The 15579-nt window shown below is 49.7% G+C and overlaps 1 protein-coding gene across 2 annotated transcripts in view; it reads right to left on the bottom strand.

Moving 5' to 3' along the window:
* Window positions 1-15579, bottom strand: part of ATP1A1 (ATPase Na+/K+ transporting subunit alpha 1) — a 28749-nt gene that overhangs the window by 705 nt on the left and 12465 nt on the right. For both annotated transcript variants that reach the window (XM_059375844.1, XM_059375845.1), the window contains exons 4-22: window positions 15034-15237; window positions 13876-13989; window positions 13464-13598; window positions 13255-13372; window positions 12525-12793; window positions 11841-12039; window positions 11470-11579; window positions 9468-9602; window positions 8759-8951; window positions 7248-7423; window positions 6100-6236; window positions 5156-5306; window positions 4461-4629; window positions 4170-4324; window positions 3709-3832; window positions 2563-2708; window positions 2341-2471; window positions 1970-2071; window positions 26-117 (exon numbers count right to left, since the gene is read on the bottom strand). In XM_059375844.1, the coding sequence (XP_059231827.1) occupies window positions 26-117; window positions 1970-2071; window positions 2341-2471; window positions 2563-2708; window positions 3709-3832; window positions 4170-4324; window positions 4461-4629; window positions 5156-5306; window positions 6100-6236; window positions 7248-7423; window positions 8759-8951; window positions 9468-9602; window positions 11470-11579; window positions 11841-12039; window positions 12525-12793; window positions 13255-13372; window positions 13464-13598; window positions 13876-13989; window positions 15034-15237 (2860 nt within the window). The remainder of the gene's footprint in view (window positions 1-25; window positions 118-1969; window positions 2072-2340; window positions 2472-2562; window positions 2709-3708; window positions 3833-4169; window positions 4325-4460; window positions 4630-5155; window positions 5307-6099; window positions 6237-7247; window positions 7424-8758; window positions 8952-9467; window positions 9603-11469; window positions 11580-11840; window positions 12040-12524; window positions 12794-13254; window positions 13373-13463; window positions 13599-13875; window positions 13990-15033; window positions 15238-15579) is intronic.

The raw sequence follows: 15579 nt of genomic DNA, 5'->3' as shown, positions 1-15579 counted from the left end.
CTGAAGCTAAAAGGTCTGGCATTACCTCCAGGGCGTCGCCTGATGATGAGTTTTCGGACTTCATCGTACACGAAGATGAGAAGAGAGTAGGGGAAGGCACAGAACCACCAGGTAGGTCTGGAAGGAGAAGCAGGTTCCAGTTTAACCCATGAACACAATTCAAAGGCAAGAGAAGGTATATCACAGTGACAGTGGAATAGTCTGGAAGGAGCCAGGCACGGTCACAACTAACCACTAAGCCCTTAGTGTGGACCACACAGGAGGGTCTTAGGAACAGAACGCTGCTCTCTGTGCCCAGGGCCTAAAGAGAGGCAGGGCAAAGCCAACCACGGACTTTCTTCCTAAGTCCCCTTCCCACCTTCAAATCTGGTTTTTGTAATTTGGTTTGTAGGAGGAGTTGAGATTTTTTGTTTACCATCCCACAGCAAAGGCACATTTTCTTTCCTCCCTTTCCAAAGTTTAAGAAGCCCGAGAGTGACCTTTGTCTATGTCCTGGTCTATGTGAAGATCAAGACTGCCAATGTGGGTCAAAACCAGTTTCTCTATCCCTTGTATTCAGTCAGCTGTGTGTTGAATCCCTGTGTTGGGGAACGAAAACAGCCGAGCTCTTAAGAGAGAGCAGAGGCCTTTGGGAGCCTGGCGGGCCGCAGCCACAGTCCCTAGCCTGGAGACAAGGCGGCTGGGGCAGCCTCGTCTGAAGGCTGTGCTTTCCTGATGACCAGCTCCTGCAGTCAGTGCGTGAGGGAGGCTGTCCCAAGACAGAGACCTGGCACTCTCCTTCTTCCTGGTGCTAGGCATCCTAGGACCTCCCCAGCTAGGAGAGGACCTCCTGTGACTTAGCCACAGAGTGAGTAACCCACCTTTCGAACTGAACAGAACCTGTTCAGGAACAAGCTCCCTAGTCAGAACAAAACATGGCCTGAGGCACTACTCCATTTCAGTGACTTTCCATCTCAGCCTTTTGGAGAACTGGGTTCTCCTACCCTCTTCTCAACAAACAATGGCTCAAGCTGATGGGGCAAGCCTTGTCTAAGTTGCATCCTCCTAGTGTACGCCAGCTCTTTGTAAGGTGCTGCAACAAAGATCCCATAACCCATGCCTTAAAAGATTACAACCTAGTGGGGAGCAGAAATAACAAGTAATAGCAAAGAAGGGTGCAGATGTACATGTCCAAGAGGGCAAGATCACACAGGGCTAGCTCCAGGAGCTAGGCCCTCAGGGACTCTCTGGTGTCAGGGGTGGGAGGGAGCATCCTTACCAAGAACCCATGCAGGGAGAAAGAATCCTGAATTCTAACAGAAGCTTGGATGGCTACAAGAGAGGGCTGAAAAGACAGGCTGGACAGTAGCAGACAGAACCCTGGACGTCAGGCCACCCTTGCACAGAAGGGATGTCTGTATAGGCCCAGCAAGATGCTGGTAAGGCCCATGGGGCTTGGCTCCTTCGGGGATGGGGTCAGGTTACTGCAATTCACGCTTCTGATAAACCATTGTTTTTCACCTACAGGGTTTACCACCAAGTCCCTCACTGCTCCGGGCTGGTGGGTTTCCTTTGGTCTACTTTACCCATGACCCACCTCCAGCCTGCTTCTCCCGCCTCCTTCCTTTGAGAACAGAGGATTCAGGGGCCCACAGAGGTGGGGGCCTGACAGCACACACAGGGGCTAGGTAAGTAAATCAAGATGTGAACCCCGTCCCCAAACCTCAGAATACCAATGACAAGTGGGACTGTTGCTATGAGGGACCCGAGCACTCACACAGCTGGTGAGCCATCCCAAGGTACCAGAGCCTGTCGGGCCTGATCTCAGCCAAATCCCAAGCACCCTGGTCAGTCCTTCCTAATTTCCAGTGCAGAGGAATTCTCGTACAGGCCACCCCAAACTCCTAAAAACACCAGCTACTAGTGCATGTCACGAGGGAAGTCCCACTTCTGTTTCACGCTTTGGGGAGCTGGGCGAGGAGCGACTTACTTGAGGGGGTACATCCTCAGGGCAACACCCATTCCAGGGCAGTAGGAGAGGAAAGCAGCAAGGGCCGTCTCTTCAAAGAGGCCAAATATTAAGATCTTGTTCCTAAAATCAAGAAGACAGAAAGCTTAACAATACAAACGGAAGTTTATGTTCTAACACTGTTCAGCAGCAGATCAATGTCTTTATGTATTCGTTGCACTTAGGAACTGGAGGGCAGATGAAAACAAAGGCTGGAAAATGACACTGGCTCCTAAATTTGTGCCAAAGGGGAGATTCCAGAAGCTGCCATGTGCCTCGGACCTGGATCTTACAAAGCGCTGAGAGATCACCAGAGCCCGGGGGTCCGAGGGCCCCAACTGTCCTCTACTCACTTCATCCCCTGTTGGAAGACAGAGTTCCTCCTGGTCTTACAGATGACCAAATCAGCCCACTGCACCACGACGATACTGACAAAGAAGGCTGTGTGGCAAGTGAACTCCACGATCTTCCTCTGTTCGTAAGTCTGAAACACAGAAGGCAGACAGAGGAGCCCGGCTCGTGGCCCTCACGGCTGGTGGCCCGAGGAGCCCCCCATTGATTAGGCCCTCACTTACCCACTGCTGCCCGTAGCTGTCCTCCACGTCGTTGATCCAGCGGTCATCCCAGTCCACGCGGATGCCCAGCAGGTGGGTCGGGAGGAAGCCGTTCTCAGCCAAAATCACAAAGTATGTGAAGAAGCCGCCCAGGGCCTGGATCATACCTGCAAGTGTGGGAAACCATTCTAACCTGGTTCCAGGGCACCCGCACACTGGTCTGACCGCCACAGCAGGCCCGGGATGGAACGTATTAGGGGCTGTCTTTCGTCCTGGTTGGGGGAGGAGTGGGAAGATGGAGGACCCCAGGGACACAGCCCTTACCCAGCAGCTTCTTCTTGTTTTTGAGTCACTGTTTAAAAACTTTAATTAAAAGGGGAAGACACACAGGCCTTGCTCTGAAACACCCACTGCTGTCATATGATCATGTATCTACCAGGGCAGAGTCTCTTTAGGGGAAAAAGGCTTCCCTATTTTTAAAATTTCTGCTACAATGTGACTTTTCCCATCTCTGTTTTCACATTCCTGATAGTCAATGTGGCACCTTCTGACCAACCGCCCCCCACACCCCCTTCAGGACCCTTCTCCCCTGGCACCTGATCCCACCATACCACCCTGAGTTCCTCAGGGCCAGGTTTCATCCTATGCTCTGGCCCTTGTCCCCCTTAGAGTTAGGTCTTCCTGGCCATTAGCCAACTCCTTGTCAGCAGCTGTTAACCAGTCTCTGCCGTATTTCCACCAGAAACTCCTCTGTTCCGCTTCACATAAGTTCAGTGATGTAACCCATTGATCCAAAGGCCTGGGCTGCTCCTGGTGGCCTCAGTGGTTTCTCCTGAAGGCCACTAGGCAGAACACGGTGGATCAAAGGGCATTTTCACCGCCCATCCCCTGAAGACCACCTGTTAGCTGGTCATGCTTCAGGTACCGTGGGAATCAAGTCTTGGGGTGGGGAGATGGGGGTGCAAGGCCCTTTGGTGGTGACCCGCCCGCCAGACCTTCAGGCTCGTGCAATTTCTTCAAAGCCTAACTCTCTACCCAAATTAGTGACCGACACTCTATCCCCGGGAAACACGGCCTCTGAGTGGACTGTGCCTGGCATGAGAAACCAAGCCCATCTGAGGCCTCCCCCCATGCTCCCCTCTCAGGACCGGGGGTGCGGCGGCTCACCGATCTGCCCGTAGGCCATGCTGATCAGCCGCTCATTCACAAGCTTGTCCGTTTTGGGGTTTCTGGGCTGTCTCTTCATGATGTCGCTCTCCGCTTGCTCGTAAGCCAGGGAGATGGCAGGAACCTGGGGGAGAAGTATCAAAGTTGTCAGATACCAGAAAGCTGACAGCATGAACGTTTTATTATAAAGTCCTTGCCACCCTCCCCTTTAAAACTGGTTTTCATACCATGAGATGCTATAACCAGTCCTATTATAAAACAAAACAAAACAAAACTAAACTTCCCTTTCATATAATGTTGCTATCTGATAGTCGGGTGTTGCCAGCTGCCTCGAGGACTGGGAAATGCTGCTTCCTCGGGGCTGAGGCCATGACACACGCCGGGTGCCCATACGCCCAGCCTGACTGGGTGTTGCAGCACCGGGTGAGCGAGGGCCTGAAGCTGCCATGCCAGGCACTTACCATGTCCGTGCCCAAGTCAATGCAGAGGATGGTGACGGTCCCCAGTGGTAGTGGAATGTTTGCAATAATAAATATCAGGAAGGGGGTGATCTCCGGAATGTTACTGGTCAGGGTGTAGGCAATAGATTTCTTCAAGTTATCAAAGATCAGACGACCTGGGAAAACAAGAGTTTGGCTTTTTTATTTTTTACTATAGAGGATAAAGGAATGGGCAGGCGAGGAGTAGACACAGAAGGGCAGTACTGCGATAAGGTTTTGGTGAACACCTTTAAACACAGTGCTCTCTCTCACCTTCTTCTACTCCAGTTACAATTGATGCAAAGTTGTCATCCAGAAGAATCATGTCGGCAGCTTGCTTAGACACATCGGAGCCAGCGATCCCCATAGCAACCCCAATGTCTGCCTTCTTCAGGGCTGGAGAGTCGTTCACGCCATCGCCAGTTACAGCCACGATAGCCCCCTGCCAGAAGAAGGGGGGTGGGTAAGAGCCCCGAGGTCCAGGGATGGAGGCACACCAGGCACACACCTCAACTTGCCTCTCCTTGCTACGACCCCGCCCCTTTCCTCAGAGACCCTCAGCAGGCTCAGAACCAGCTTAGCCAAGATGCCACCCAGCCACCAGCCAACCACAGAGTTAAGGAGTGCTAACGATCGGACCCCCTCCCCAGACCAACAAGGGCTTAAGGACTTCTCAGGGGATGGGACAGGTCTCCTGCTGTTCACATCCTCTAGAGACACAGCGAGCCTGGACTGGTCTTCTAGGCCAAGTGTGGAGCCTGACTCTGGGCCACAGTGAAGACGTGTGTGGCCAAGTACAGGGCTCTGTTGGGTCGTTATCAGGTTCCCCTGCCCTGAAGGCGCCCGCAGCCTCTTTCCGGCACACAGGCAGTGAGTCTAAGAAAAGCTGGGCCATGTTCCCGGCCCTGGCACTGTGATCACGGAGGTCAACAGGGCCTAAAAGAGCCTGGCCCTGGCTGCCTGCTAACCTGTCTCTGGCAGCCTTCCACGATGATAAGCTTCTGCTGAGGAGAAGTCCTGGCAAACACGATCTCTGTGTGGTACTTCAGAATGTCATCCAGCTGCTCAGAGGTCATGTCCTTCAGGTCGCTTCCATGCACCACGCAGGCCTTGGCATCTCTAGGATTGGGATGGGAAGAAAGGTCCCCCACCGCGTCACCCGTGTGATGCTCCTCACCACAAAGGGATGTTCTACTACACGGGAGGCTTTATACGACAGCCCAGGGTTAGACGTGATCTTCCCCATCGCGTTAGAGCTACCATCTGGGCAGTAGTCCGCAGGTTACAAGCATGTTCCTACATACTAGATCTCGTTCAAGACTCACCACCACCTGTGGGGCAGCCTGCCTTCACCTTCCTTATAGAGGACATGTTGAAATGATAGGACCAAGTTCTAGACAGGAGACCAAACCCTCTCGTAGCCCAATGCTGGGGGAAGGGGACCCCACACTCCAACGAAACACCAGAACAATACTGCTTTGTCTCTGTTGCCTTCTGTACTATACTGTCCAAAATCCTTTTTGGCCTGAACTACCTGGACAAGTTGGCGTGGCCCGGAAAATGGACTTGGTGTGAGGTGTTGGGTCGCATGCTCTGAAATGAAGGCTCGACTACAGAGTATACCGTATGACAAAGCTTCAGCTTCCCTGCTCTGCAGCGTGGGACTGATGCCCACCTTCATAGGTTACTGCGTCAGTGCTAAGAATATGGAAGCACCACCCAAGTGTTGGCTACAATGACATGCTCTCACCGAAACCTTCCCCTGGAAGGACAGGTTGCCTTCTGGAACTGCAGGGGCCTTTCCTATTCAGAGCAAGCCCAGAAGCACACCATCATGGAACCAAGCTGATGATCCCCAACCACCATCATCTGCACATTCAAGGCAGAGCAGACTCTGAGTTTCCTGCCTTACCTGGGGTTCACCTGGCTCACTGGGATGTTGAGGCGGGCGGCAATGTCTTCCACGGTCTCATTGCCTTCTGAGATGATGCCCACACCTTTGGCGATGGCTTTGGCTGTGATTGGATGGTCTCCAGTGACCATGATGACCTGGAACAAGAAACAGGGCAATTTATTTGAATGCAACTGCCTAAGTTGGCAAGAAGAAATATTAAGGATGCTTCATCTTAGAATATCAAGAAAGCAGGAACGCAAACCTAAAATGGGTAAACGTTAACCAAAAATACAAACATGCACCTGTTTATGAAAACACAAAGCAACATCCAGATCCTATCTTGGTATATGACAAGATGTGTAACGTCTGTTTTTCCTTTTATTACACAGTCACAAGAAAACTCAAATGTACTAAAACCAGCCCCCCCCCCCCACCAAAAAATCTGATGCTGATGGGACCGTAGGGCAAGAGTGCCAGATACTGCCGGGGGAGCATCCCCAAAGTGGCTCAGTTTGGGGAGAGAACATAAATATGTAGAAAGAATTCAAATCTTGTTACTGCTTTTCTGACCTGATGATTATATTCAGAAGACTACACTTACAAGTATAGTCAAAGTGGTGGGGGAGTTATTTTTACAAAGCTTTTCAGGGTGGTATTACCAACAAGAATGAGAGAGTGGAAACAAATCAGACAGCCAGCACCAAGGCAGGCTCAAAAAACCACCCGTTATCGGTGCACTTGAACAATGTTCCGTGACTTAGAGAGACAGATACAGAGGACACCAAACATTCATTAAAAAACCAGTTAACTGAAAATGGAGAAGATCTCCTGTTTGCTACATGAAGTAGATCAATTTAGAACGGGAGTATTTCAAATTTAAGACCTTACGCCAAATTTTTTTGCTCTTTTCAATGATTTTCAGGCTTCCGTTTGTTTCCCCCCAAATATGTGTTTTTTTAATTTCGAATCCCTCATCTGCTGTCTACACCAACATTTTATTTTAATATCATTTGGCCTTTTCTAGAGGTAACCAAAGCTTTAGAGGTAAGAAACTCATCCTTCCAGTGAGAAAACGAGCTGGCCACTTGGCTCCTGTGGGGCCACGTGACTAAGCAGGGAGCCCCAAGGCAAGACAGTGATGTCAAGGAAGCACACTACACACTTACCTTAATGCCAGCACTGCGACATTTGCCCACAGCGTCAGGGACAGCGGCCCGCGGAGGGTCAATCATGGAGATGAGGCCCACAAAGCAGAGGTTCTCAACAGGGAAGTTCACATCATCTGTGTCAAACTGGAACCCTTCAGGAAACTGTTCATCGGGCAGAAACAGGTGGCAGAAACCTACAAGGAGGGTGGGGTGGGGTGGGGGGTGTCTGTGAGGACCTCACTGCAGCCAAGAGCCCAGGACAGTAGCCACCGGTCATTCGGATGGTCTACCTCTGGATCCAAGCTGAGTTCAGAATATTGTTTCGAGTTTTAAAGCCGTGAGGTTTTATTTAACAGGTACAGATGCTATGGAGTCAGAAAAACCATGCAAATGACAGAGGCCAGGACCAAACCTCAGCGGAAGCACCCTGTCCAGCGCAGAGAAGATGTACAAGGACAGGACTGCTGGGCACTGGGACTGCAGGGTTCTAGACCTACCACTCAGGTGCCTGGATTGGGCAAATCATGTAATTATTGGTCTCTGCTTCTTTCTTTAGAAAAATTGAGCTCCCATCTCTGCTTGCTGTTCATCTAACCACAATACACCACTGCCCACCAGCAAGGTCCAGCCTGCCAGCCAAGCTGAGGATAAATACGCAGCAGACACATTCTGCCCGAGGTGCTTATCACACAGTATCACTGCTGCAAGATCAGGACATTCCAGAGGCTCCCGCAATGTGGTATGAAGGTTACAATGTTCCTTAAAGTGGTGGGAGGTGGCAAGTAGGTTCGAGGAAGAGAGAAGCTTCTACTCTGGGCCCGCAGACACGGGAATGGAGAAACAACACTGGATAGTGATTTTTCAGTGAAGAGAGACTTGTAAGAGAGATACCTCAGATCGGATGAGGGAACCAGAGGACAGGCCCAGGCAATCAATTCTGAGTTACTAAGCTAAGCGGAACAGGAATACATTAATGATGGCTTTGTACCTGTCCACCCCCAAAAGAGTGCAAACGTCTCTTTCTCAATTACATTGTATAATGAGTATACCATACTTCTCATCTGCCCTTGCTGACCTACTCGGAAGGACAGGTGGCTCTCTAGATGAAAAGTTTGCTGCCAACATCATTTGTGAGCAGACACGTATGGTCCAGTGTAAATTCACAACTGTTGGGCCAGTCAGGAAATGATTTTACTCTAGGCATTAATTTTAATTTCATTAAGTTTGTAGGTCATAGTCCTAGCAACAAAGGTTTGATAATAAAGCTCTTCCCTTTTGATCTTTTCCCAGGCAAACAGAACTGACCAGCCTGAGACCAAAGGTCTAAGTACGAATCGGAAGCAAACCAACAGGGTTTTGTTGCTCCAAGGCCCCCAACACACCAAACATCTCTCCAGCCCTTCCTATTTTCAGAATAGTGGAACAGATCGAGGAGAAGGAGGAATCTTCTGGAAAGGCTCAAGGGAGGTCAGGACACTGCAGAGGCGGACCAGACCAACAGCCGTGCGGCTGGCCGTCCACGTCCGTACCTAGCACACGCTCTCCGAGGCCGCCGAGCTCCAGGTAGGCGTTCTGGAAGGCATCCTTCAGCTCCTCATCCAGGGGCTGCTCTTTGCCGTGCAGGAGGATGGAGCTGCAGCGGTCCAAGATCCTTTCCGGGGCACCCTTCATCACCAACAGGTGTCGGGGCTCAGACGTGTTGGGGTTCTTGTGGATGGACAGCTGTAAAGGATGGTGGAGACGTGAACACTGGTGGCTGCAGGGAGCTCAGCTCACCTACTGCTGGAGAGTGTCGGGACTACCTACCCAGGTCCCCTACTTCTTAACTTTGGTGTCCCACACCTTGTAGCACACTTCGAATGCTACCCGAAAAACCAGAACGGCGATGTCGCCCTAAATCCCTGGCCCGTGTTCCTACGGAAACCTTTCCTGAAGGGAAACTGGGGAAGGACAGCCTGTACGTGGATGCCTCGCCCCCTCCCCACAACCCCTCTCCAAACCTAAATACACCAGAGGGCCCCAACATGTTAGGAGAGGGTTGGTTTTTCCTACCGAAACACAAATTAGCATTTTCTATACCTAATTCAGGGTCAAATGTAAAAGCTCACAGAAAGCTGGGAGAATTCATTTTTTGAAGCCATTTAAGCTTGTAACATTTCAAATGGGCCAACAGCTCTCCTTCTGGCTTCCGGCCCTCCCTGCCTGCCCCCTGGGCTGCCTGTGCCACTGCTAGGCCACCTGGTACTTGTTGGTGGAGTTGAAGGGGATCTCCACAATCTTGGCGTATCGCTCTCTCATCTCCTTCACAGAGCCACAGCACAGCTCGATGCATTTCAAGAGCGCGGACTCCGAGGCGTCGCCTGCCACTGCCCGCTGTGAACAGAGAAGTCACCCGTGAGTAAATCTGCAGTGCACCACTGAACACCGAGAGTTCTGCGGATGTACTCCGAGCTTGTTCGAGGTGGAGGACAGGGCAGGCGAGGGGGAAGCAGTGGTGGCGGCAGGGACCAGCCTCCCTCTGCTCAGACACACCCCAGCCTTCTCCTATCGGCCCTCCTGCCCCACCCCAGTTCCAGCTTCCAGGAGAAGAGGGGTGTCTGAAGGGGTTACCCACCCTTGAGAGGAGCATAACACACTCTTCTAACCTACTTTAGCCTGTTTTTTGTTTGTTTGTTTTATCTTTTAAAAATCTTCCCCTGTTGCAAGGTCTCAAAAGCCAACACTATTCCGAAGGATGTACTCCTGGTTGTGAACCTGAAAATACCAAGCGAGAGTCCAAATATTTAGAGCACCTACAACTTAGAAGAAAATCCCTTCAGTTCCCCATACTGTTTGTGTCAAGGGCAAAATAGAGGGCTTTAAACATTATTCAACTGTGCAAAATTATCTTGGCCTGAATGGTGTGAATGGAAAGCTATTATTAGCTCCAACAGTCATATAATCAGCTAACATTTTAAGTTAAAGCCCACACTCGAGGTAACACATACTTCTCTTTTGTGTGATATACTGGGACCCACTAAGAACATTTTTAGGTGTAGTCAACTTTTATATAAACACTTGAGAACTCTAACTGCTTTAAGACTGCACAGGCAGATGAAAAGATTAATGCTCACAAACACAGTAGCCCCATTTAATAAGAAAGGTGGCTAGGTTTGTTAAGAAATGTGGAATCAGTGTGGGATCATTTTTAACAAAGGCCAGTTATTAAAGCACAATAGAGCGGCATGCCTTTTGTTGGGGGGGGCTGTGGAGGAGGGACAGTAATAATGCCACTGACTTGGCCCCGTCCCCTGAAATAGTCAAATACAGGACATGCTCCCTCTCTGGCACTTTTAAGTGGGGAAAGATCTGAAACCTATTACATCCTATACTGAAAACCTAGAAGATTTCCACTTTGAGGTAAGGAAATACATGCAAGCAGGCATCTCGAGTTCTATCCCAGGATAAACAATATCTTCCTCTAATCAACATTAATTCAATGCCAAGAATGCCTCCTTCAAAGGATACAGGGGTCCCATCTTCCCAAGGAGAAGGCCTCTCAGTTCCATTTAAGTGCGCCTGCCTGCTCTGGGACAGCCTGGTCTCTACCCAGAACCACCCCCAGCAGCCCTGCTGAGAACAGGAGCCCAGAGGGCCTCCTCACACGTCTTCCGCAGCCTCAACAACCCTGTGCAGCTATGACCTTTCCAAGATTGTCTCCACAGGCAGCACAGTGAAACCTCAGTCATTTCGCATTTCACATGAATTCCATGAGCCTGAGCTTATTTTTGCATCATTAGTAAGCAAGCGGAGAACAAATAAGATAAGAGAAATAGCTGGGCTATTTTAAGAAAATAAATGGCTTAAGGGATTTACTGGAATCTACTGTATCCTAATATGCAAATACGATTATCGAGTCACAAAAGCAGCCCTCACTGTCTCTAGGTTAGCAGATATCATACTCAGAGTGGCAAAACTGGGTTTTACTCATTCGGTTTCTCACAGTAAAGACTGCTTCCCACTTCTGATCAGTTCTTAGAGCAGAGTCCCTCTTCTTGAACCTCTGCAGACTGAAGGTAACCCTCAGGGCTTTGGGATCCCCAGACAACACTTCACAAGGAGGGTGTCCCATGAGGAGCAATCCCCTTACAGAACCCAGAGGGCACATGCTTTCTGAAGGAAACACTCAGGTGGTGGTTCTTGTGGGGTACCTACACTCCCACACGGTGGCCTAACAGTAAACAGGAACTCCTGAGCATACCTTAAGGATAGGTAGATTTTCCTGGTTTGCCTGAAACACCGCCCTGTTACAGAGACCCGCAATTCTGGACAAAGCGAGCCAGGTGGCTGAACTCTTGTCAAATGAGACACCTGGCGGGGGCAGGAAAAAAAACAAAAAGAAAAATAATGCATTACCTTTGTGTTAACATCCCAGAAAAAGGTAAATGTTTCATCTCATTTCCCAACTAATGAAACTAGTCAGGTTTCAGGGCAAAGTCAAGAGAAATCTCAAACCCATTCCCTTAACTCCTTACCAAATGATAAAAAACAAAAACAAGAACTTAAAAAAAAAAAAAAAAAAAGCCACATGAAGTGAGGCTATGGTGTGGGGTGGGCCTGGGCCTTACTTACCACTCTGATTCTCTGTCGTGTCGGCTTCATGGATTTGATTGTCGAACCACATGTGGGCCACTGTCATCCGGTTCTGAGTCAGAGTTCCAGTTTTATCCGAGCAGATGGTAGATGTGGACCCCAAGGTCTCCACGGCTTCTAAGTTCTTCACTAAGCAGTTTTTCCTTGCCATGCGTTTGGCAGTAAGGGTCAGACATACCTAAAAACCATTAGGAACCAGATTATTTCAATCTCAACAAGAATGGAATTCTATAGAAACTGTGGGTACTTCCTAATATGGAAGATGCTGGTCTAAAATTAAACCTCTCTGGCCATCCTCTGAAGTCTGAATAATAATGGGAACATGTATAGAGGGCTCCCCTCTTCCCATAAAGCAACAGATTAAGAAAAGTGAAAATAGCCAGGATTTACTGAATTATAGTGCCCCTGCTCACCCCCCTAATTGTCCTCCTTTGTTTTACTGCTGTGGATCATGTGATCAAGTAAGATCAAGATTTAGACCTATTTAGGCTTTGGGGTTACTATCTTCCACGTAAAAAACACCCCACGCCTCCCTGCTATCTAACCCTACCACGCACAAGCACGTGGTGATCAACCCCGAATCAGCGGCCGCTTGGGGGGAGGGGGCGGTTCTCAGGTGTCAGCTGATGGAAGAGGGTGCGCGGTTTTCCCGGAGCTGCTTACCGTGACTGTGGCCAGCAGACCTTCGGGCACGTTGGCTACGATGATGCCGATGAGAAAGATGACGGCCTCGAGCCAGGTGTACTCAAGGATAAGAGAAAGGATGAAGAAGGACACACCTAGGAACACGGCCACACCCGTGATGATGTGGATAAAATGCTCAATTTCAGCAGCAATGGGAGTCTGTCCTCCTTCCAGCCCGGAAGCAAGTGTGGCAATTCTTCCCATCACGGTGCGATCCCCGGTGTACACGACAATGCCACGCGCGGTGCCTTAAAAAAGGAGGGAGGGGGAATTGTACCGTGTTTCATCACAGAAGTCACAGCTTTTGGACGATTACCTGTCGCAGTTAAAAGAGACAAAACTACACGTTTCCAAGGGCCAGCTCTTTGGTGGGTTAATGCAAATGCGGTTTCACACCACGGAGACTCTGGCAAAGGGCATTATATCCAGGAGCAGGACAGAGCTCCCAAGGCCACTGCCAGGTTAACACGCCCAATGGTAGAGGCGTGTGGGAGGTGGGGGGTGAGGACAGCCGGCCAACCAGCCCCCAGGCTTCCAGAGCCTTCCTGCCAATGACTGAACCGCATCTGCTGTGCTTGACCACAGCAGTCAGACAAGAGGCCAACAAAACCAGAACAGGAATTGCGTTTCTGGTTTTTGTTGTTGTTATTAATGCCCAAGATAAACAGCACGCTGTGAACACAACAGCGCCTTAAAATGGTCTGTCTACCTTCCACACAGTTGGTTGAAAAGAAGGCAATGTTCCTCGTTTCCAGGGGGTTTTCATTTGTGAAGTCTGGAGACCTAGTCTGGGGCTCTGATTCACCAGTGAGTGAGGAGTTGTCCACCTGTCCGTGAGACAAGTAAGAGGGCCGTGTGAACACACGCCGGGCCGCCCTGCGCACTCCGCCTGAGCCCTGGGGACCCCGCTGAACCCACCTTGCAGCCGTTGGCAGAGATGATTCTGAGGTCAGCAGGAATTCGGTCCCCTCCTTTCACTTCCACCAGATCCCCAACTACAACTTCCTCCGCGTTAATGCTCATTTTTTCACCATTTCGAATCACCAGGGCTTGCTTTGGGAGAGAACAGTTTACACTATTCAATCCGAGAAAAGAGGCTGCCAACAAGGGCTGGACAGTGTTGAAACAAGAAAGCCAAACTCCAAAGGGATCTCTAATATGAATTATACAAGTACACGACAAGGAGATTATTGATCTATTTATACAAGTTACAAAAGCTTGTTGGGTTATCTGCAAGGTGGCCCTCCTGTTCCCATCAGCTCAGAAACCTTAGCTCCACACTAGCTCTCATCCCCAGGGGCCTCAATGCAGAGGGCAAAGCAATCGGTACCTGGGGGACCATGTTTTTGAAGGATTCCATGATCTTGGAACTTTTAGCTTCTTGATAGTAGGAGAAACAACCAGTTATGATGACGACAGCTGATAGTACCACACCAAGATAAAGCTGGAAGGGAACAAACAAGTTAGAGCCGCAGGCTTGTAGGAAGGAGCTGGGACCATTCACTTTTGGCCAAATAAAAACCAAATTTTGAACAGGCCAAGGCTTCAGAAACAAATACAGAGCTCGTGTCTTCAGATTTATCTTCCTAGAGACTGAGTACAGGCAGGTCAGAAACGGGAGTCCCAGAGACACTTGGTTATGACACCTTGACCTACTTTTGAAATGTTCTACCTGTATCAGTTTCTCCCACCTTATTAAAATAAAGATCTTTTGAGGTGCCTGGATGGCTCAGTAGGTTAAGCCTCTGCCTTCGGCTCAGGTCATGATCTCAGGGTCCTGGATCAAGTCCGACGTTGGGCTCTCTGCTCAGCAGGGAGCCTGCACCCGCCCTCACCTGCTTGCCTCTCTGCCTACTTGTGATCTCTGTCAAATAAATAAACAAGTAAAAAAAAGAAAAAAAAACCAATATAAATAAAATAAAGATCTTTTCAAAACAACTTGTGACATCCGAAGAGGGGCTACCAAACGCTTCAGGATGTGCGTTACGGGCCAACAATAAAAACCGTGCTCTGCGGTGTGCATGGCAGCTGGCCCTGGGCCAAGACCTACAGAGAGCTGTCTGTTCACTGCAGCCACATGTGCAGTGATGTCCAGCTTGGAAGAGCATCTAGAAGTGGGAGATGGAGAGACAAACTGGAAACGAAGAAGAAAGAATGGATGGGCCTTGAAGGCCATAGTTGCTAACACTGCTTTCCCTCGTGTTTGTTTGCTTCTAAAGACTTCTGTGAGAGAGGGAGAGAATCCTAAGCAGACTCCTTGCTGAACATGGAGCCCAGTACATGATCTCATGGCCCTGAGATCATGACTTAAGTGGAAATCAGGAGTCGGGTGGATGCTCAACCAACTGAGCCACCCAGGTGGCTCTCTCCCTCCTGTTTAAGATGATCAGCTAACCAGTGGTAACCAGTGGAAAACAAGGGAGTGGCAAGGAGGAGAAGGATACCTCATGCGCACTTAGTAATCTAAATGAGGAGCTACAGAACTCACGTTATCATTTTGAGGTTCCTCTTCCGTGGCAGCCTGGATGCCGTAAGCTAAGAAACAAAGAATTGCTCCGATCCACAGTAACATCGAGAAACCCCCAAAGAGCTGCCGACAGAACTTGACCCATTCGGGAGTGGTGGGAGGCGGGGTGAGAGCATTGGGGCCGTCTCGAGCCAGGATCTCTGCAGCTCGAGCAGTTGTCAAGCCCTGAGAAGCAGAGGAATGGAAGTTAGACACACTGCCCCAGAACGTACAAGCGCATTTATCTACCTGGTAGCTTGAGAGCCCCAGTAATGGGTTTGGGAAGAAACAAAATCCCCCAAGCTAGAGAACCTAAAAACCTGGCAAGTTCTGATAAGGACCCTCTCCTGGTCCAGGCACACAGCTGTCCAAACCTCCTGAAGATCCTACAATACCGAGACTCGTTTTACATTGATCCATGGATAGATCTGCATTCAGTCTGATCTAAGTTAGGTAAGGGACACAGGCCAAATGGTATTTTTACCAAAAAGATACAGCAGTGTTAACTCATTGATTCAGTTTTGCAAA

The sequence above is a fragment of the Mustela nigripes genome, chromosome 14, assembly GCF_022355385.1.
Source record: "Mustela nigripes isolate SB6536 chromosome 14, MUSNIG.SB6536, whole genome shotgun sequence".
Lineage (NCBI taxonomy): Eukaryota > Metazoa > Chordata > Mammalia > Carnivora > Mustelidae > Mustela > Mustela nigripes.
The sequence above is the reverse complement of the archived record's forward strand: the minus strand, read 5'-3'. Positions and strand labels throughout refer to the sequence as shown.